The sequence below is a fragment of the Xenopus laevis genome, chromosome 9_10L, assembly GCF_017654675.1.
Source record: "Xenopus laevis strain J_2021 chromosome 9_10L, Xenopus_laevis_v10.1, whole genome shotgun sequence".
NCBI lineage: Eukaryota > Metazoa > Chordata > Amphibia > Anura > Pipidae > Xenopus > Xenopus laevis.
In genome coordinates, this window is record NC_054387.1 from 61,746,927 (window position 1) to 61,769,563 (window position 22,637).

Sequence of the window (22,637 nt, forward strand, 5' to 3'; positions counted from 1 at the left end):
TCCCTCTTGGATCTGTTGAACAAAGCTGTGTTCCACTGTAATTCCCATAATCCTTTTTGCCCCTAAACATGGTAGAGAGAGCAGTTTGGGAAGATGAATTAGAATCTAGCATTTAAATATTTGAAAGAAAGTAACTGACTTTCCATCTCACTCAACAACAAACAACCCAGAAGCAAAAAAACTGTAAACAACATTTTTAATATAAATGTAAATGTACATCTCAATATTAAGGTCACTTTAAAGGCCAAATTAAGTAAATTTTTTATTACAAATAAACAGAGGAGTTTGTGTGGACTAATATTCTATCAACATTGCCAAAATTCTATGTTTTAGGCGGTGCCATCACTTTCTGCTTCGACACAAGGATCATTTGCATTTCCTGTAAAAATCAGCAGAACTTTGAAAACTGTTCTAGAATTTTCCAGTCCTGGGTGCGGGCAATTAAAATAAATTAGCTGACTTTGATTTTTTGGCTAACTTGCTGTATAGGACAGCAAATAATATAATCCCCAAAACGCCAGCGATCATGAGAGCAAATTCCACATATAGGGCGATCTGAGCATCTGCAGCTGAGATTCCCATCCCAAGAAAGGAAACTGTTTCTTCATCTCCTTGTAAAGGTTGGGTTGTAGTAACACCTGATTGGTCAACTGTCGTTTTAGCTGTAGTGCCTGTTAGGGGAAAAGGTGGATATCAGTCCGTGCATAAACTCTGATTTCTATATAATTTCTTTTGATTCATACAGGGCAGAGAATTTGGTATCGCTTATATATTATAAGGGATAATGTACCCCCATGCTGTAAATTATAAGGATATTAGAAGTAAGTGAGGAACCATATAAAGTGTTATATGACTATTGCTGCTTTGAGATTACCTTCAGGTTCAGGCTGGAGACAAGGAGGTGTGCCATCTTTGGGGTCTGGGAAACCATTGCACTGAATCAGAGATCTGTAGTATTTTGCAGAGTCCTTAGGGATACGTTGCAAACTGGGGTCTGTGAAGTTAACGTAATACAGTCCGAACCTTTCTGTGTATCCTGCTGCCCACTCAAAGTTATCCATCAGGCTCCAGGCTGCATAACCCCTGAGGTCTGCTCCATCATACTTGACAGCTGTTAAATGGGACAATGAAACACAGGCCAATTTCAATGAGAACAAAGTCAGGGCTGTTTATAAGGAGAATATTAATAAGGGAGCTAGCTTTATTTGCAAGGAAAATAAATGAGAATGGAATGAACGTATCATTACCCTCTGCCAAGATCTGGGTATCCGATATAGCAATGCTGGGCAACCTGCAGCCCTCCAAATGCTGTTGAAATACAACTTCAAGCAGCCCCAAACTACTGGTTTTTTTTTTTTTTTTTTTTTTAATATGTTCAATGCTGGGGCTGAATGGCTGTACAGTGCTGTATTTTATATGGTGCTCAATTACGAAATGTTAATATATGAATGAATGAGCCATTGGCCTTCATCAGAGTGTCTTTCACTGGGGTATAGGCAACTACTGCATTACTTTTTGGTTTTTGCTTGTGGATGAGGGCAGGGCCCACAGCCAAACAATTAACCCAGCAGTGTGGAGGGCTGAGCCCACAAGTGGAAAGTAATGGGGAGAAATTGGCTGGATACTGCTAAATATTGCAGCCATCTTGTAATTACTGCATTGATGCTAAATGGGTCCTATACCTTTCAGTGCCTCATTGATATAATATTTGTAGTAATGTTCCCTCCATACATCCTTCAGATTGGTCCCGCGTTCTGAAATACCGTTTTCTGTTACATAAATAGGAGGGTTGTTGTAGGTTTCTTTAATCCAGTTTAATAACCTTCTCAAACCAAATGGAGTGATCCTCAGCCAGTTGGAGCCGGAACCGAGCCAAGTCCGATCGCTGATCACAGATGTACCTCTATACCATACAGAAAGGCACGTTATTGGGACAGTAAAATAGCAGACAGATAAGTATGTGCCAGTTAAGGATGTTGCCAATCATTTGCTCTGAATATTATCAGTGGGTAAATCAGGGGTTATCACCTGTCTGCGTCATATGTTGGGTCTCCTTCTGGGAAGTTCAGGGGCGCTGTGAGCACAGAGGTATAATGATTGAGCCCGAAAAAGTCATGGGTTCCCTTAATTCTTTGCTTCTCGCTCTCTGTGAATTCTGGGAGTCTGTCAGAAAATAAACAAAAATAAATAATCCTTCCTATAACATGAAACAGTGATGTTGCCACATGTAGGCACGTTAAACGCATACCTGGATTTTGTCAGCCCCTGACCCAAACTTCTCTCCAGGATCCTGGATTTCATGACCTCATTGTAATCTCCATGGAAAATGGGATCAGCAAACCAGCCGCAAAAAAACTAACATACCGAAAAGACAAAAGGACAGTTTATTTAAAAAGTGCAAATGGAAGATGGGTTTGAATTTGCTCATGTTTTATTCCCCTCCACTGTCATTGCAAATCATGTGGCACTTTGACTTCAATAAATATCTTCAATCTGTGCTGATAAGCGCTTGCTTTATACCTCCACGATACTATGGACTCTCCCAGAGATAAGGTGCAATAAAGAAGGAATGCATCGTCTAACCCCCATTGGACACCTCACCAGACCTTTGCCCCTTAAGTCATTTAATTGCATATAAATGATTGTTTCTACATTCTACATGATTTCAATCTCTTTTGGTCCAGTAGCCACAGGCCTCTGGCAATAAAGTCAATTATTCTGGGGAAATAAGTAAATAGTAATTAAATAAAAACCCTACATTGGATGACTCGGGTTGCTTTTCACTAGCCCCCATTATTAACCTCCCATGAATAACTAGATTTAGATTGTAAGCTCTACGGGCAGGGACTGTGATACTCTTGTTTCTTTGACATAGCTCTAGGGAATCTATGCAACTGTACTTTGTATTTAATTGTCTATTATTGTAATGACCCATGTTTGTTCTATTAATTAATTGCTTATTGCTGATGAGATTTTCATGTTGTATTGATCTCCATGGCCAAACTCTGTAAGACAACTTTACACTGGCCTAGGGCCATATAGATCAGTGCAATGAGTAAACCCATTAACCAGCTGCTCAGTTTGACCAAACCAAACTCCTGCCTTGGGAAAGAAAGCAGCCCAAGAGCAAAAAATACAGAGAATTAGAGGAAGCTTAGAAAACATAGGATTCATGTATACTTTGGTGAAGATCCTAAAGGAGCTAATGCAAAAGGTCCCAAGTGGATATAAAAGCACAGGCCCGGACTGGCAATCTGTGGGTTCTGGCAAATGCCAGAGGGGCTGCTGTATGGTTCCATAGAAAGTTACCATATAGTGGGCTGGTAGGGGGCTATTTGGGTCTCTGTGTACTTGGAATGGCAGGGCCTATTTTGACTCCCAGTCCAGGCCTGAAAAGCACCTCATGGTGGCTGTTTTTTTTTTTTCCAAACATGGTTGCTTCCATACCGACATATATGTTCTAGCGGCCTCCACATCCTCCTGATTGTAGGGGTTCCTTGGCTCTGCCCAGTCGGAGTTGACTGTGATAGAGATGAGGCCTCCTTGTGTGGCCCTGTACTTATCGTTGTACAGATGCCACGCCTCCGCATGAGCCTTGATAACATTGTGGCCTACTACATAGGGAGCAGTTCCTATTCTTTCATTAACACCTTAAAAGAATGAAACAAATAAAGAGTGAGATTATAACAAGTTCACTGTCTGATTGGCCAATATAGTAACAGTTATTTTGTACTCTACAGATGATCTTCCATTTCATGGAACCCAGCCCATTCTATCCTTAAGCTTTAACTTGCAGGCCACCAATTGGGCTCGAGTCCCCTCCAATCAGTTATAGTAACAGCTATATGGATAATCATCTGAAATGAGATAAGGACTTCCAGTATAAGGACTATGCCAAACCCTTGGTGCTAAAACATTACATATTTTCAGATCTTCTTTCAGAGTCAGTGAGAACTTATTGGTGTGAATCTGCCACCTACCTGGAGCGAAGTTGCCATAGCCATAGCCAAGGAGGGCAATAATGTACGGTTCATTGAATGTTATCCAGAACTTGACTTTGTCTCCCAGTTTTTGGAACATAAGGTCTGCGTACTCTTTAAACCATTGCACCATGGTTTCATTTTCCCAACCACCCACATTCTGTAAGGCTTGTGGAAGATCCCAGTGATATAAGGTTACCTGTAAATGCCAAAAAAAGGGGTAATTGTAATTCTGTTATAAAGATTGTATTGTTTAATGGCATCTACTATTGGTGGTGCTTGGACCTGACAGAAAAGGTTCAGATGTTTCCACACTGTGTTCTTCGGTGTGGACAAAGGCAAGTAGTATAAAGCAATTTGATGGAACAACAGATGCCTTTAGTGGCCAACCTGTTTCTGCCCATATTCATCATAATCACCCCCCCTTTATATTATTGCCTTCTTACTGACCATGGAAATAGAGCCGACCCTGAGCCATTAAATACAGAAAATCATAGCAAGATATGAGGGTGATGTCTTTGCCCAGTTCTAGAGGCACCAGTGCAAATGTGCATAGATTTCTTGCTATGGGGCTTTATGCTTTGATTGCTCATGCATTCTCTTTAGGGATGTCCATGCTACATAGCTTCAGCTGATACTGAACTACATGTACATAAATAGCAGTGGTGTACTGTTTTGATCAGTATATCACAAATACATAATTTAATTACCTGGGGTATTATATTGGCAGCCAAAAGAGCATCTATCAGACGGATGTAATAATTCAGACCAGCTTGATTGAAAGACTGCACAGTTCCATCTGGGAGGACTCTTGGCCAAGATATCGAAAATCTGTAATGTGAGACTTTAAGGTTCTTCAGCATTTCCAAATCCTGCTCCATCTTGTTGTAGCTATTGCAGGCTACATCTCCATTACTGTCATCTTCGATTCTGGATGGCGAGTGTGTAAACTGGTCCCAGATACTCAGTCCTTTCCCATCTGCTCTCCAGCCTCCTTCAATCTGGAGAGATACAACAGTACTTCAAAGACTTGCTTTAGCCATATCAGAGCTTCAGAATTTAGCCAACAATCAGTCCAGTGTTTCTGCAGCCCCTACCATTAGTGTAATGGACAGCTAAATGAAGTGCTCTAAAATTACTTACCTGGAAGGCTGCAGAGGCCACGCTCCATGCAAAGTCCTTGGGGAACTCCCCATACAAGAACTCTAACTCCCTGTCCTGTGGGATCCCGTTGTTGCGTATGACTTGGGCGTAGTAGATAGCAGAGTGCTTTGCGGTCCTGGGGCGGCTGGGTTCTTTGAAGTCCACATAATGCAAGCCAAACCTTACTCTGTAGCCCGATTTCCATTCAAAGGAGTCCATGAGGGAGCGGGGTGCATAGCCTTTTAGGTTTACACCATCCAGTCTGTAAGCTGCGGACACATTTTAGAATTTAGTTAAATAATCCTCACCACATTTGCAGGAAGGCTGTTCTATGCATGTATCACTCTTTCTGTACAGAACTGCTTCCTTCCTTATGTTCTCTTTATTTACCCCCTTTACTTCCCTCTCACCTGTGTTAATTATCTTGATATTTAAATGTTTGTAACCATCTCTCCCTTCTCTATTCTACCTCCCCTCCCCCAATGGCCTCAGCACATTTCAATATGTATTATTCCTATGTGTTTTAGTTCATTAGCTTCCCCCTTCTGGTAATTGAATCCAGCTGTTACCCCAGTATTCACTCAGGAGCAGATCTCTAATTTTGTCTGCTTATTGTCCCTAGGCTGATAGGAATATCCTACTGCAGTGATCTGTCGTCATGGCTAGGGTAAGCCAAACCTCATCAGCCTTCATTACATTTGTTTTCCTTGGTTCATACTTATCAACACAATGGCCATAAGAAAGAGAGCAGCCCGTGGATTACAGAGAGTCATAACACTGTACTTGGGTAAATGTTATGGGAGCTTGTACTACATTAGCTTTGAGGGAGGTTCCTAATGTGATTAATGAAAACTACATATACCATGCTTTGCTACCTTTTAATGCCTCATCAATATAGGTTTTGTAGTAAAAGATCCGTGCGGTGTCATCATAATCTGGTGGTACATCATCTGTTGCATCTCCATTCTCCGTGACATAGACTGAAACATTTCCATACTCCTCCTTCACCCAGTTAAGAAGCCGACGTAACCCCCATGCCACTGCTCTGTGATCTAGAAAGGGTATTGTTGGCCAGTGTATGTTGACTTCTTCCACTGTATCCCTGTCTCTTTCAAAAGAGGGCGGGTTTAGGGATACTGTTTTATACTGAACTATTTTTGTAGTGTAAATGTTTATGCAGAAGACATCAGCCGTTCCTTGGATGTAGGCCTTTTCCTCCTCTGTGAAGCTTGGAAGCCTGGAAGATTTTAGGTTCTGTAACTCACTTTTATTGGCCACTTGCCACTTCATGGCATCTGGGTAGTCACCATTTTTGAATATGGGGTGGGCAAACCAACCCAGTGAAAACTGTAAGTATCTATCAGCTGCTGCCACATCTCTTGGGTCTTTGGGGTTTTTGGGTTCTGCCCATTCTGTGTTGAGACTTAAAGAGATAACACCACCTTGACTTGCCCTATACTGCTGGTCATAGGTATGGTAAACTCTAGCATGGACTTTCAAAAGATTATGAGCTACCCTGTAAGGAGCAGATCCTGGGTCATCTTTTAATGCAGGTGGCATTGACCCCAGACCATACCCAGCTGTCACAATAGTGTGGGGTTGGTTAAAAGTCATCCAAAATTTCACCCGATCTCCAAAGGTCTTGAAACAATAGTCAGCGTAGCTGTGAAATGCATCAAGCACTGTGTCGGCCTCCCAACCACCTATATCCTGGAGAACTTGGGGCAGGTCAAAGTGATAAAGTGTCACCATTGGTGCAATGTGGTTTTCTACAAGTTTGTTGATAAGTCTGTTGTAATAATCCACCCCTTTTTCATTGGGCGTGCCGGTGCCAGTTGGGAAGATCCGAGACCAAGACAAGGAGAATCTATAGCTTGTCACTCCTAAGGACCTCAGCATGTACACATCTGAGTCCACTTGGTTATAACTGTCACAGGCAATGTTCCCATTGTCATTATTATAAATATTCCCAGGAATCTGCGTGTATGTGTCCCATGTACTTGGCCCTTTCCCATCAGCATTCCATCCACCTTCAATCTGATAGGCTGAGCTTGAAACCCCCCAGTGGAAGTCACTTGGAAAGGTGCCATAAAAATACATATCTCTTTCAAAATCAGTTTGCCCTGAAAATGTTTCCCATACAAGTTTGGCCTTTGAAGGAACTTCAGAAGAAGGCAGGGCAGGTAACTTCTTTGCTAACGGCCATCTTGAATTTGATGGCACAACATTTGTCTTCTTTGTCATAGGGAAGCCATTGTTTTCAATAATTCTGTGGAAGAAATACGCTGATTCCTTAGGGGTCCTCTGCCTATTCCCATTCTTAAAATCCACATGGTGTAACCCAAACCTCTGGCTGTAACCCTGGGGGCCTTCAAATCCATCTAGGAGGGAGCGGACTATGTAAGCTTCGACAGCCACATTATCAGTTTTGACAGCTGCAAAGGAAGAGGATGACATGATTATTCACTATTAGCACTGTGTTATAAGGCATGGCCCTAATTACTCATAACAATTTAAAACCCAGAAAGCATTGGGAGAAGCCAAGAGATAGGTACCATTCTCAATGCTCTGCTTTATAAAAATCACATTGCATTCTGTGCTGACATTACCTTTCAGGACCTCATTAATGTAGGCCTTTAAATAGTCCACTCTGTTTGGGTCATTGTACAGCTCTACATCATGTGCAGTAGGCATCCCATTTCCTGTTATGTATATTGGCAGACCACCAGTGATATACTCCTCTTTCACATAGTTCAACAGCCTCCTGATCCCCCAAGGAACCACTGAGATCCATGGAGAGGAGGTCACAGGCCATGAAGGGTCCACATAAGGGTTAAAATCCCCAATGCTGTCATATTCAGTGACACAGGTTGCACTAACAGATGCATTCACCAGCCTGGAGGTATAATGGGAAATGCCCAGGAAGTCTGCAGTGCCTCGTATGCTGGATTTTTCTGCCTCAGTGAAGGTGGGCAGTTGGGAGACTATCCCAGGGCACTGTTGGTTCTTTTTCTGTATTTGGGCTTTGAGAACAGCTGGGTAATCACCATCGACTAGTATAGGGTGTGCAAACCAGCCCAGCATGAACTGAAGGTATCGCTCAGATGCCTCAACGTCAGCTGGATTAGTAGGGGATGCTGGCTCGGCCCAGTCTGAGTTGAGAGAGATTCCCACTTTACCCTGCTGCTGGGCACGGTATTTGCCGTCATACAAATGCCAAGCTTTTGAGTGAGCTTTGATTATGTTGTGGGCCACCTTAAAAACATGAGAACAAAATAAAAAAATGAATGTTACATACAACTAGATAGTAAATGTGAATGAGTTGGGTATGCTGTATACCAAATCCTACACTAAAGGTATAACTGAATACCAAACCATATCCAAATCCTAATTTGAATATTTAAAGGCAGCAGGACTTTGTCAGGTGTACTTATATCCAAAAATTGTTCCCAAGCACACTGGAAGCAAGTTGGGCAACTCAGTGTTACTGTCACCAGCTCTGCTGTACCTGTTTTGCCCCAATCTTCCTACTTACTCTGCAGTAGTGATGTGCAGGCCAGCCCCCGAAGCCCGTGGGTTTACCAGAGTCTGGCGGGTTTGAACTGAACTTCCCCTTGCACCCATCCCACCTGTGACCTAACTATTCCCCACTGCCACCAGTGGTGGAGTCCTCTTATACTTCCGCGCCTGCTTACCCCCACCTTTTCGGTGAGGTGGGGGTAAGCCAAGTTAGGGTCAGGTGCGGGTTCCAAATGGCCAGGTTAGGGTCGGGTGTAGGTCAACTTTTCATCAACATCATCACGCGGGTCCCAGTTACAATTATTTGTAACCCCAAAGACAGCACTAAGGTAGTTGATCAGTTTAGTTGGCCTGGTTTTTAACTAACCAAACTCATTTGAGAATCAGGTCAATGACCTCTAGAGTGAATATGGTAACTCAAAAAGGTAGATTGGGATCTACCAGTAGACCTTTAGCTGGTGATCAGTAGATCTCAAGACACTGTCAACAAACAGTTTGTCTATATCACCCTCCTGTTTGATTATTTTCATTCAGATATTTATTATGTCAAGGTACATAAGAAATAGTTGTTTGTTAAATATATAGTGAATAAAGTACCCCCTCTTGTAAAATATAAGGATATTATAAGTTACCGAGGAGTTTCATGACCATAAACAGGTCATGGAACTCAGAGGTAACTTCTAATATCCTCATATTTTACAACTGGGGGTACTTTATTTATTATAATACACAAATTTTAGTGAGTCATGTGACAGAAATTACATCAGAACTCTCATAAATCAGTATAATATTTAAGTAATATTTTCCATGGAACAGAATGCTAACAATGCTTTAATGGTTGTAGATCATAATAGGACAACATCACTAAAAGTAGAACCCGCATTAGTAAAGTATAGGCATTCCTGTTGTTACTAATGTATATAGGGTTCACTCTTTCACCTTGTTATAAATAACATGTGCCCTTTACCTATATACTGACCTTTTTATTCCACAGGTCTGAGCACATACCTTGTAAGAAGCGTTTCCAGGGTCCTTAATCCCTGGGGCGTGCTGCCCAGTGCCATAACCTGCATAGCTGATGACCCACGGTTCATGAAACGTGATCCAGTGTTTGACTCTGTCTCCAAAACTGCTAAAACAGAAATCAGCATAGTCTACAAAGGCATCAATGATGCTCTCGTTTGTCCATCCCCCAAGGTCTTGAAGAGGTTGGGGCAAATCCCAGTGGAACAAAGTAACCATTGGTTCGATGTTTGCTACTCTCAAGCTGTTGATTAGCTTATTGTAGTATTCCACCCCCTTTATATTCTCCTTGGATATTACCCCTTTTGGAAAGATTCTGGACCACGAGATAGAGAACTGGTACACACCAGACTGCAGACCCTTGAGGAGATAGACATCATAGTCAATTTTATGGTAGCTGTCGGAGGCCACATTGGCAGTTGAATTCTGTGCAGCCATGTTTTCATGGCCAAACCTGTCCCAGATTGTTTCTCCTTTTCCCTCTTCTGCCCAGCCCCCTTCCACTTTGAAAGCAGCAGTAGATGAACCCCACCAAAAACCATTGGGAAACACATCTTGCAAGAAGGAGTCTCTCTCAGTCGGGGCCTGGTTAGCAAATCTGTCCCAGACTGTAGTGTAGGATGAACGAGGGGCGATTAGACTTGAGGATGGTGATCTCCCTGCTCCTAGTTCCACCCTATCAAGAGACATACCATAAAACATAACATAATTAATGTTTAATTATAGAATGTGTATTTCTTATACTAATGAAATGATGTTGCATCACATATTCCTTTCACTCCTTTCCTCCCAATCTTTGCAAACCACATGTAAGGACATTTTAGGCAACCCCATCAATCTGCCTGACCGTGTCCAGTTAGGATTAGACATCCAGCCAATTAATCTAAACTCCACCCATCTTTCAGTAAATCCCCTCCCTTTTGGGTCCATGATTTAAGACTGTCCCATGTAAAGTAGAACCATTGGGAGTTATCAACATGCCCACATGGTCCTAACGCCACTTGACTACTACAGTAACATCTCTTGGCCTACCTCCAGTAACTAGCACTTTTGTTCTGCACTTATATATAACATACATATAACATGCAGCAACAATAATTAATCTTCTTAGACTTAGGATAATCCACTTCCACCACCTTGTGAGAGCACAGATCATTGTTCCCATATGAGCTCACAGTGCTAGTATATTCTGTCATTCAACAAACAACATATTTGGTAAAATACACAGACATACATTATGATTCCTTCTTATTTTTCTATATATTTGTGCTTATCCCTGTGACTGGAGGCAGCCATACTGGCAACTCTGCCATGTACTGCCTTGGTCCCAAGGGAAACAGTGGCCTGTAGTGGATAAATGGTTGTGAACATTTAAACATTTGAACTCTGAGACATCTTTGAGGCATAGCAGCAGCCATAACACTGACAAGCCAATAGCTTCTGGTGCCCAAGGCAAGTCCCCTACCATCACTGCCAGGCTGTGTTCATACCTTTCCTTAGTGATAGGTGAATAGTCTACAAAGGCACTGATGTCGTACCCCAGAAACACCACCCCGGTGTTACTCAGATCTAAAGGAAAAAGTGGTAAGATATGAGTTACATATTTGTGCTGGGGGGGGCAATAAGTCTGGTTACATTTAAAGATTACACCCTTATTGGAGCCCCCATATTATAGATACTCTTGTGTGGGTGCCATTGTTATAGATAAGAGGAGGGTGTAGTCTCCAGAAGCACAGTTGCCATAAGGAATAGAAGATCACCACGTGTGCCTGGCCATGCTCTTTATTTGCCCGATGGATCTCTCCAAACCATGCCCCTGAAACTGACCCAAAGAACACCCCTGTGAGAAAAGCCTGACACTTTTCTGCTAGTTGGGGGTTTCTTATTATGACTAGACCCCTGACAGTAGTCCTGTCTACCTTAACCCCCTCCCCCACACCCAGGTCCGGACTGAGAATTAGAATAGGCCCTGGCATTTCAGGTACACAGAGGCCCAATCAGCCCACACAGAGGCCCAAACAGCCCCCACCAGCCCACTAAATACTGACTTTCTATGGCACCTTATAGCAGCCCCTCTGGCATTTGCCAGAATCCACAGATTGCCAGTCCGGCCTGCCCACACCCCAGACTGCAGTCATGCTGGATAGCACTATTGGACTAGAGCAGTGATCCCCAACCAGTAGCTCATGAGCAACATGTTGCTCTCCAACCCCTTGGATGTTGCTCTCAGTGTCCTCAAAGCAGGTGCTTATTTTTGAATTCCATGTTTTGAAGCAAGTTTTAATTGCATAAAAACAAAGTATAGTGCCAAGTAGAGCCTCCTGTAGGCTGCCAGTCCACATAGGGGCTACTAAATAGCCAATCACAGCTCTTATTTGGCACCCAAGGGATTTTTTCATGCTTCTGTTGCTCCCCAACTCATTTTACATTTGAATGTGGCTCAGGGGTAAAAAAAGGTTGGGGACTCCTGGACTAGAGCATAGCCACTTTACAGCCCTGTCCATATCAAGAAGCAGATATAAGGCAGTTCCCTGCACCATGCCACCAGCTATCTTGGGCAGTGGCAATTGGAAGTGACAGGGCTAATAAGGTTTTAGGAGAAATGTTTAATCAAGGTTTAAAAGGTATGTACTTAAAGGCACCTATCTTTTATTTCTGCAGGTGGAAAATATACATGTTTATGACATCCTGAGTCAGATTGATACTCTTGACATTTTCTGATATTTTCAATAAATACAACAAATCTGGAGTCACATAGAATATGAATGAACTCTTAGCAATAACCAATGACTGAACTGGCAGCTTTCTAGTAGATACTGTCACTTACCTGCAGCAACTTGATAGGTTGGGAGATATTTACTTTCTTCTGATATGGAAGAGCAGTCAACCTTCAGCTGGAAAACCAGAACTGGTAGTCCCTTCCAGATACTCTGTAACACAAACACCCCATCAGCCACCATGCCCAGTTCCTACATCGAAAATATTATCAATTTATTCTATTGTATTCTTAGCTTTGCAACATTTTGCCTTTAAAACATTAAAGCAACACTTTTATCCCAGATGTGTTTGGACATAGACAAAAAGGTTACAGATATATAGAGACGTTGGGGTAACAGTCACCCTGCTATAGTTCCAGGGGTACCCAGGACACACTCACCCCAAATCTCACCCTAAGTGGCCTTCAGGCTGGGCCCCCTTGATTGATGTTTAGGCTGCCCCTCTCCCTCTAGCCCCCTACTGGGGTTTGGAACCATTGAGTGTTACAGTAATATCTATTTGGAGGTTTCAGTACCTGTTCCCCGTGAGGATTTTCCAAGCTGATTCCATTCCTGCAACTGTAGTTTATCTTCAGAGCAACAAAATCTACCAAGTCCTGAAAAGAGAGACAATTAAATTACAAATAAATACCTCCGACTTTGAATTTCTGGAAAAAACTAATCGACGGTGTTCTTCCCAGTCAAAAGTTGACATATATGGCGAGAGGCTGCCCAGGAAAATTTGGGAAGATATGGCATGCCTGGTTGGGGGTGGGCCAGAATGTTTGAAGGTCGTCTAAATTTTATCTACTAAAGGCAACATGTGAAATGTGACCGAGGCCTATCGATATATACGGACTGAAACTGACTTCTGCACTTTTACCCGTAGTGGGATGCCTAGTTCGACTAGCCCACATTAGTAACACTCTGAGCCGAACGCGGGAGACCCTTCCCCCTCTTTACTCTTTCCTTTTCCTCGGTTTACCCCGAGGTTCTATCTCTCTTGACTCTTTCTCTTTCTTTTTCTTTGTAACTGGATGTTTGAAATGCAATAAAGAAAATCTGTTAAAAAAAAAAATTACAAATAAATCTGGTTGGGGGCAAATAAAGGACTTTAACCTCCCCCACACACACACACCAAAATAAACACAGCATTTCACCCAGGACAGGTTAAAAGATTTCTGTCGCTGCTGATAATATCTCTGCATGTATTGCCGATCAGATGATTTTCAGAGGGAGACTGTCACCAGGTTTTGTCGGACATAACTTTTGTACGATTGCTGTCAAGGGCAGAACATTGGCTGATCTGTTCTTTTACTACTTTATTTGATCTGAATGTAAGTAGCAGGTCGGGAGATGGGGAAGTCTGATTGTTCGAGGATTCGAACGATCGGTTCTTTGCGTCTATGGCCAGCTTAACAGACATCAGCTTTCCTCCAGTCAAGACTCCACAATTCTATGCATGCTTCTTGACAGGCTTGTTAAACAGCTAGCAGGTGCCATATTGTGTCAGAACCAGCAGTGTCCAGAATCAGTGTCAGACAATAACAATGACAATTCGACATAACTATAAACTCAGTTAAAATAAGGGATAAATGGATATTGTGAAGTTGCTTAGAAAGAAGGCTGTGATGCTTTAAATGGAAACCCATTAGACCAATTGTTCTTGGGGCTAGGTGTTGCTGACTGCCAGTGGGAGGGGGTGGGGGTCTATCTAAATGGTTGTTTTCAACCCCCTCCCCTTGGTTCAAGGCAGGTATGAGAGGGGATGAGATTAAAGTTTAGGGTCAGGGCACACAGGCAGATTCGGGGAGATTAGTCCCCCGGCTACAAATCTCCTATTCTTTGGGCCGACTAATCCCCGAACTGCCTTCCCCCTGGGTAAAATGTAAATCATCGGAGGGATGGCACTCGGAGCGATTCGTTTACCGAAGTCGCCCAAGGTGCAACTTTGGAAAATTAAGTGCTCCGAGTGCCATCCCTCCGGCGATTTACATTTTACCCAGGGGGAAGGCAGGGGAGGCAGTTCGGGGAGATTAGTCTCCCCAAAGAAGAGGAGATTTGTAGCAGGGCGACTAATCTCTCCGAATCTGACCATGTGTCTCTGCCCTAATGGTAGCCAGCAAAGTGCTTGAGTTGTAATGAGAAGATTTTTTAATATTTAATTTTGAAATCTGACATGGAGCTAGACATATTGTCAGTAAACAGTGTAATTTATGCAGGCTACAAATATTAAATGTTGAAAAGGATAGGGCTCTAATTAGGGGAATATGGCCCAAAAAGAAAGTAACTTTGAGTTGCAGGCACCCCGGGGCACCCTCAGTTTTGCTGGCAGGGGGATTCCCATGGGGTAGAATATTCAATAGACGATTGGCAAGTTAGTTAGCAAAAGCAGAGGGCCCTCATCCCCTGTGGCCAACACTATAGTTATGTAACTGGGCAAAAGCAAATAGACCTCACTAAGATAATAGTAGCAAAGGCAACTAAGGCAGGTTTGTACATTTAGGATAGGTTTCTAAATGATTTAAATGGGTTGAATTTGGTTAGGCTTGTGTGGAAACCTGAGGTATGGAGAGGTATGGGGCACACTGAGAAGAGAGAAACTAGGGAGAGCAAGGCAAAGGGTTCTGAGCTCCTCCTTGGTGGATGCTCTTAAAGAATGACATGATGTCAACTGAGCCGCATTTGGTGGAGAGGACTTAATATGCTAAATGTCTAATAAAGCTGTGACCTCTGGTCCCTCTTATTTTCCACAAGTTTTGGTGTTCAGTCTTGTTATTTAATTAACATTGGTTAGATGGAAATATTTGTAAAGCAGTGACAACAGATATTGGCATAGAGCATTTAGGGCTCATTAAATTTTTTGTGTGGTGTTCCCCTTTAATCTTCTGTTGTAGGGATTCAGATCAGAATGTTTTTAAACAAACTAAATGACTAACACTAATATAGACAGAATATTTGACATTTACCCGGTAATGTGGTTGAAGGGACAGACATGGCTCCAGCAAGGCCGGTTCAATGGCAACAGACAGTTTTCCACCTTGGAAAGGAAACACATGACAAAGAAATCAGAATGTACAAAATTACATTTAATTAATTAATACAAAATTTAGATGTTAAAACAATGACATGATGGGGCCAATTACAGATGGGAGGGCTAATTTAATAACATAGGAGCTTGTTAAAACGTATTGCTCATAGGATGCAGGTGCTCCAATAAGAAGACCAGTTGCTCTGGGAAGGGAGTGTAAGAGATGTAAAGGTGCAATTCTAATGTTGCAGAAGCCTTGTGGGGGAAAGGGCTTGGATGGAACATGGGATGGATTTTGGCATAATCTGCCATAAGCAAGGTGGATCAGGGGGATGACCATTCCCTCCTGGCCTCCTTCTTCTCTGTCAGGGCCCTACAACCCAAGGGGGGCAGGTGCCCCATAGACTAATGACTGGGACATGGATTTCTCTAAGTTTCCTTAACAAGTCCTAATAAAGAGCATCTCACCTTTGGAAGAGTATTTGCCTCTGTACAAGTTATGGGTTCTCTCATGGGCATGGAGCAGGGTCTTCAGGCCTTCAGGAGGCACCTCTCTGCTTTGTCCTGTGGGGACATCATAGGTAATCCAGGTCTGAACCAAATCACCAAACACATTGAAGGCAAAGTCGGCATGGGCCACATACTGATTGGCTAAGTCACTGCCGACTTGGCTACTGCTAGCAGAAAGCAAGAGACCACTGCTGCGCTCTCCTTGCAGAATGACCACAGGTTTAATGTTCTCACTGACCAGGAGCTGGAGCAGACTGCGATAGCACTGGACCTGCCCTGTCTGATCATAGCCCTTGTGGAACAGGGCAGCCCACTGTAGGTTCAGCTTATAATGGGTGGCCCCATATTGGTGCAGAGTTGGCAGCTGGTCTCTAAGTTTCTGCAAAAGGACATCATGGCAACCAATATCTCCAGCTTCATTTCCCTCATTCAATTGCCCAAAAAAATTGCTTGGTATTGGTCCAGCAAGGGCAACTAATTTCTCATTGGGTATCAGGTTATGGGCTTCCTGACACATAGAACAGAGCAGCAGTGTCAGTAGCAGCCCTACCCTATATGCTCCCATCATGGATAGTCTGGCTGGGGAAGTGCCCAGGCTTTTATAGCATGGTAGGGGCCATAAAATTAACATTTAACCTAAACTATGTTCAGTGGAGATAAGAAAACTGCTACGAAGCACAATTATAGAGATGTCACATGCCGATTCATAAAGGATTCAAAGGAAAATTAATATATTGGTTTAACTCTTTGTCAGAGAGATATCCTCGACCCTCCTAACTGGGGCAGATATTAAAGGGCTGGTGAGACAGAGCAACCATGACTCTGCTTCTCACTTATTATATATTATTACTGCAAAGGATTGGATAGCACACCTGATTTCAAAAAAAGCAAAAATTTATTTATTATACACAAAAAGAAACTAACACAAAAAAAGAAAATTTACAGAACAAAAGCATAATGAGCCCAACGCGTTTCGACCTTAAGGGTCTTCATCAGGGGCACAAAAAATTAACAAAAATCAAAAAAGGCAGAACGAGCCTTACTGTCTGTCACATTTTATAGTCCATGTAGAGTCCATTCGACAGGGATCCGGCGTCTGACGTCACTTCCGCCCCTCTGGTCACAAGGGGAAGAGTAGCGTCATCAAGTATCATGGTGGAACGCAAATGCGTTCCAACGTAGCGTGCGTCCTACATTCAACATTTCACAGACGCCAACCACTTCCCTGACGTCACTTCCGGATTATTCAACGTCCAAAGGAGAACCAGCATCATCCGTAGATACAACTGGAACGTAATTGCGGTCCACCACAGTAACAAAGCGGATGCGCTCAAAAAGGGGTTGCACATTATATAATGAATATCATCAACCGTATTTATGAAGACATATCACTATTAAAAAACAACAAAAAATCATCATTAATATATCAGTAAATAATCTTAATTAATAACTGGCTATATAAGTATATCCCAATAAGACATCATTAATACAAGATTAAATGTAGTAACCCTCTATTAGCGTGAGTCATATAGATCCTAAGAAAACTATGAACTGGGGGGTCTCCTTAAAGGATAGTTGACCGGAACAATAGTCAAAAAACTGTCAGAGGGATCAATCAGTTGACCATCATACTAAAAAAAATTTTTTGGAAAAATAAATAAAAAGTTGAAAATAGAAATAAAAAATAAAAAATAAAAAATAAATCAAGAAAACAAAACTATTCTTATTTAGTACTTACTCCGGAGATCACGACATATGTAGAGGCTGAGCAAGAGAGTCCGCAAAAGACCTCTCATCTAGTCTGCAGAAAACAAGATAAATTTAATGTATCATTAAGTCCAAATGGAGTTACTGTATTAAGACGAAATATCCATTCCGCCTCACGACGCAATAATAAAGTATTCTTATCCACACCTCCCATTGAGGAAGATATCTGATCAATCCCCATTAAACGCAACGCCGATATGTTGTGATTGTGTTCCCTACAGTGTTGCACTAAGGGAGTGGATTCCTTAACCAACTTAATGACACTTTTATGCTTAATGAACCTGTCTTTTAATTTTTGTATGGTCTTTCCAGTGTAGTATAGGCCACATGGGCAAATAATAATATAGACAACAAACATTGATTGACAAGTAATCCTATGCTTAATGTTATATCTCTGCAGTGTCTGTGGGTGGGTAAAGGAAGTACCCTGTATCATACTGTTACATACTGAGCAATTAAAACATCTGTAATTGCCCAGTTGAGGATTGCTCAAGAAATGAGGAGATGTGTAATGAAATTTATTATTCGCCTTCACCAAATGATCTTTCAAATTTTTGCCTCTTTTGTATGCAAACATGGGTCCCTCCTGGCACGAAGTACCTAAAATCGAATCTGTCTGCAAATGATGCCAATGGGTGGAAATGGTGTGTTTAATAAAACGACTAGCTGTTGTGAATTTTGACACAAATACCGTCCTGTTGTTAGTAGAATCTGTCCTTTCAGAGTTAGTTTTTACCTTTGTAATTGCTTGATCAATCACCTCGGGAGTATAGCCACGCTCCCGAAATCTGTCAGTCATAGATTGTATAGAAGAATCAAGTTCATTGGGATCTGATGTAATGCGCTTCACTCTAGTAAGCTGAGAGTAGGGTAAAGCCTTAATTAATGAAAGGGGATGAAAACTGCTAGCATGGAGAAGTGTATTACGGTCCGTAGGTTTACGGTATATGCTCGTGGACAATTTACCTTCATCAAGATTGATAAGGATATCCAAAAAGGATATCATGGACGAGCTCCAGGACACCGTAAATCGTATCGTGGATTCGATTGAATTCAGGTAGTTCACAAATGTAGTTAGCGCCGATTCATCGCCCTGCCAGATGAAAAAAATATCATCTATATAGCGATGATAGCAGATTATGTGTTTCCAAAAAGGTGAATTATAGATGTATTTATCCTCATATTCAGCCATAAAGAGGTTCGCATATGAGGGGGCCACATTACTTCCCATAGCGGTTCCTTGTTTCTGTCTGTAGAACAAATTTTCGAAGCTGAAGTAGTTATGATCCAAAATAAAACAAAGTAGTCTAAAAATGAAGTCTGCGAATTCCTGATTCTCAAATTTTTCAGTTAATAATTTCTTTATGGTATCTTTTCCCAAATCGTGTGGAATATTGGTATATAAACTCGAGATATCCATTGTGACAAGTAGAACTTGACCTGCCACAACAGAATCTCTATTTACCAATTTTAGTTTTTCCAGAAAATCAAAAGAGTCTTTGATAAATGAGGGAATCAGGAAAACATACTTTTGCAAATATGAATCAACTAATTGAGCAAGAGGTTGACATATAGAGCCCGAGGCAGATATAATTGGTCTACCTGGTGGCTTAAGGTGGCCATACACGGGCCGATAAAAGCTGCCGACAGACCAAGTCGGCAGCTTATTGGCCCGTGTATGGGGGCCCCCGACGGGCTTCCCCGATCGAGATCTGGCCGAAAGTCGGCCAGATCTCGATCGGATGGGGTTAAAAATCCCGTCGGATCGCGGCCGCATCTGTTCGTTGATGCGGTCCCGCGATCCGACCGCCCGTTTGGCGAACGCTAGGATCCGATCGTTGGGCCCTAGGGCCCACGATCGGATCAGCCCGATATTGCCCACCTCAAGGTGGGCATATCGGAGGGAGATCCGCTCGTTTGGCGACATCGCCAAACGAGCGGATCTATCCGTGTATGGCCACCTTTACTCAAAGACTTGTGTATCTTGGGAAGTAAATATAGACATGGTCTCCTTGGATTCTGCATGATCAAAAAATCCCCAGTTTTCACATCAATGATCTTAGCTGTCACTGCTATACTAACCATATCCTTAATTTCTCTCAAATATCCGAACGTCGGATCACCAGACAACAACTCATAGCATACATTGTCTGCCAATTGATCTAACGCTTCCAACCTGTAATCTCCATAGTCCATGATAACAATGCCTCCCCCCTTATCTGCTGGTTTCACAATGCGTGACTTGTCCTTAGCTAACTCTTGTATTGAGTTTATTTCAATGCGTTTGACATTGCTTGTATAACGATGTTTGTGTCTAGTATACTGTTTTATATCCCTCCTAACATTATTGGCAAAAGTCATTACTGACCTATTTTGTACCGGCGGCATAAATGTCGATTTTAGACGTAGTAGATTGGTCATATTATATATTATTATCACTGGATCAACTGGCAGTTAGGCAGATTTAAAAAAAAAAAAAGGTTGAACTTGATGGACGTGTGTCTTTTTTCAACCTTACTTACTATGTTACTATGTTACTATGTATTGAGGGTTATATTGCTTGTGGGTCAGCTGAGAGCTAGACTGGGTTACTTGATGGGCATTTAGTAGGTGTCCTAACTGCAACCAGTCTGTAGTTATACAACCTTTAGAATCTTCATTTTAAAGGGGTGGTACACCTTTAAGGTAACTTTTAGTATGTTATAGGCTAATTCTAAGCAACTTTTCAATTGGCCTTCATTTTTATGATTTATAATTTTTGAATTATTTGCCTTTTTATTTGACTCTTTCCATCTTTAAAATGGGGGTCACTAACTCCGATCTACAAAAAACAAATGCTCTGTAAGGTTACAAAGGTATTGTTCTTGGTACTTTTTATCACTCATGTTTCTATTTAGACCGTCTCTTATTCATATTCCAGTCTCTTATTCCTATCAGGGCATGGTTGCTAGGGTAATTTGGACCCTAGCACTCTCTACATCATACATTAATTTAAAGGTGAACAACCACTTTAAATCCACCCCCCAGTCTTATCTTCCCATATTCAAACCTTGGAAAGCCACATAGAACCATGATTCATGGATCCAGAAACCTATCCAGAAAACATCTCTGCCTAATGACTGGCGGGGACATATTTGTTGGGCTTCTGCCACAGAAGGGAGAAGATCTCCATTGAATATGTCACCTGACACCTCCCTGGGCCTGAGGTTTATTAATTGGCATATGGGAGTCATGTTAGCAAAAGGGTAAAATGTACACAGACAGAGAACCTTCAGTTGTGGTACTGCCTTAATCTTCTTCTTCCAGTCTCTCACTCAAAACTCTGGCTGGGTTGCTAGGATAAATTGTACTCTCGAAACCAGATAGCTGCTGATTTTCTAGACTAAAACAAATCAGGTTTGTTGATCACTACTCAGAAATTCATCACGAACATTTCAGAACAGTAATTACCTGAGCAGTGGGTGCAATGGCAAGACCAGAGTCATTACCATTAAAGTCTACGAAGAGGCAAATTCATGTGCCATCCGCCTGTTGAGCAGGAAATCTCACAAGGGGCAAAATACCCAAACTGGCTGCATATGGCATAGTCCTAATATTTGCTTGGGGGGGGCTTTGGGGGTATCTGTGATGGTTGACAACCAATTCAAAGTTTTGCTTTCGGTCTTTATTATGGAGTTAGCTAAAAAAAGCCAGTCAACAACTGGATTCTATGGGATACCAGCCATGTGCAAATTTGCTGTGTTTATAAAAGAGCCCCCAATGTGTTTGCATGGAGGAGATGTACTGTGTAAAGGTAGAAAGGCTCAATGGCTGAAGCCAGTGCCAGGCCAAGTTCTTTAGCATGTCAAGGTCCAGCCATTCTGCCATCACCCCCCGTGCCGCTGCTGATTGCTCACAACCCCTCGCCCTTCATTTGTTTGCCAGTCACTTACTCACTGCCCAACCCAGCTTGTGCTTCTCACCCTGTTGTGCCCTGGGTAGCCATGGTCCCTGCATTGTTTACACCCAAATTCTGACTATAATATCCTACATTGTTCACACATGTAACACCTAAATTTTCACCTCTATTTTTCTGCCTGCCCTATGCTCCCTGTGTGTGCCATACTCTGCCTGCCCTATGCTCCCTGTGTGTGTCATACTCTGCCTGCCTTATGCTCCATGTGTGTGCCATACTCTGCCTATGTTTGCCATACTCTGCCTGTCCTATGCTCCCTGTGTGTTCCATACTCTGCCTGCCCTATGCTCCCTGTATGTGCCATACTCTGCCTGCCCTGTGCTCCCTGTGTGTGCCATACTCTGCCTGCCCTATGTTCCCTGTGTGTGCCATACTCTGCCTGTCCTATGCTCCCTGTGTGTGTCATACTCTGCCTGCCCCATGCTTCCTGTATGTGTCATACTCTGCCTGCCCTATGCTCCCTGTGTGTGTCATACTCTGCCTGTGTATGCCCTGCTCTGCCTGTGAACATAAGCCTGGTAGGGATTGTTCAGGGGGTTTGTTAGCATTTGAAAATAGTTGTTAGGGCCCCTAAGGTGTTTAATCATGTACTGGGGGTTGCTGTGTTATCCACAGGGGAGGATGAGACCTATGGATTTAAGGGTATGTCTTAATATGACAACTTTTTTTCACATATGATATCCCTGCAGTCTGCACCAACCATTTCGTTTTTTGGTGTGCTACCTCAATAAATGTGGACATGGTCTTGTGGTAAAATGAGTGTAGTTTAAAGTGGGTATGGTTTTAAAACAGGGAGTGGCTAACATTGGCTTCCCTTATCGGTCCTCCACCATGTAGGCCATAAAAATTCCAGACCTCAGTAAAAATTATTACAATTTTTCTCAGCAGCTTTCCAGTTTGAAGTTTCAGTAGCTATCTGGTTGCTAGGGTCCAAAATACTTAAGCAAAGTTGC

At 42.4% G+C, this 22,637-nt stretch overlaps 1 protein-coding gene across 1 annotated transcript; it reads right to left on the minus strand.

Moving 5' to 3' along the window:
• Positions 1-179: 179 nt before the first annotated feature.
• Positions 180-16,557, minus strand: lct.2.L (lactase, gene 2 L homeolog). The gene is made up of 17 exons (XM_018236846.2): positions 15,921-16,557; positions 15,391-15,461; positions 12,958-13,038; positions 12,493-12,595; positions 11,156-11,234; positions 9,651-10,341; positions 7,733-8,378; positions 5,999-7,558; positions 5,124-5,392; positions 4,691-4,981; positions 3,981-4,179; positions 3,448-3,650; positions 2,249-2,355; positions 2,029-2,163; positions 1,683-1,903; positions 875-1,111; positions 180-671 (listed from the first exon to the last, which is right to left on the minus strand). Exons 1-17 carry the CDS (start codon positions 16,528-16,530, stop codon positions 442-444), a joined length of 5,733 nt encoding a protein of 1,910 aa, XP_018092335.2. The 5' UTR covers positions 16,531-16,557; the 3' UTR covers positions 180-441.
• Between the last annotated feature and the right edge of the window lie 6,080 nt (positions 16,558-22,637).

Excerpts from the sequence above, each read along its gene's own strand:
- lct.2.L (XM_018236846.2), bottom strand. The coding sequence starts at position 16,530 with ATGATGGGAGCATATAGGGTAGGGCTGCTACTGACACTGCTGCTCTGT. Across the intron at positions 8,379-9,650 it reads CTGGAAACGCTTCTTACAAG|GTGGCCCACAACATAATCAA; the intron begins GTATGTGCTCAG and ends CATGTTTTTAAG. Across the intron at positions 5,393-5,998 it reads TATTGATGAGGCATTAAAAG|CTTACAGACTGGATGGTGTA; the intron begins GTAGCAAAGCAT and ends ATGTGTCCGCAG.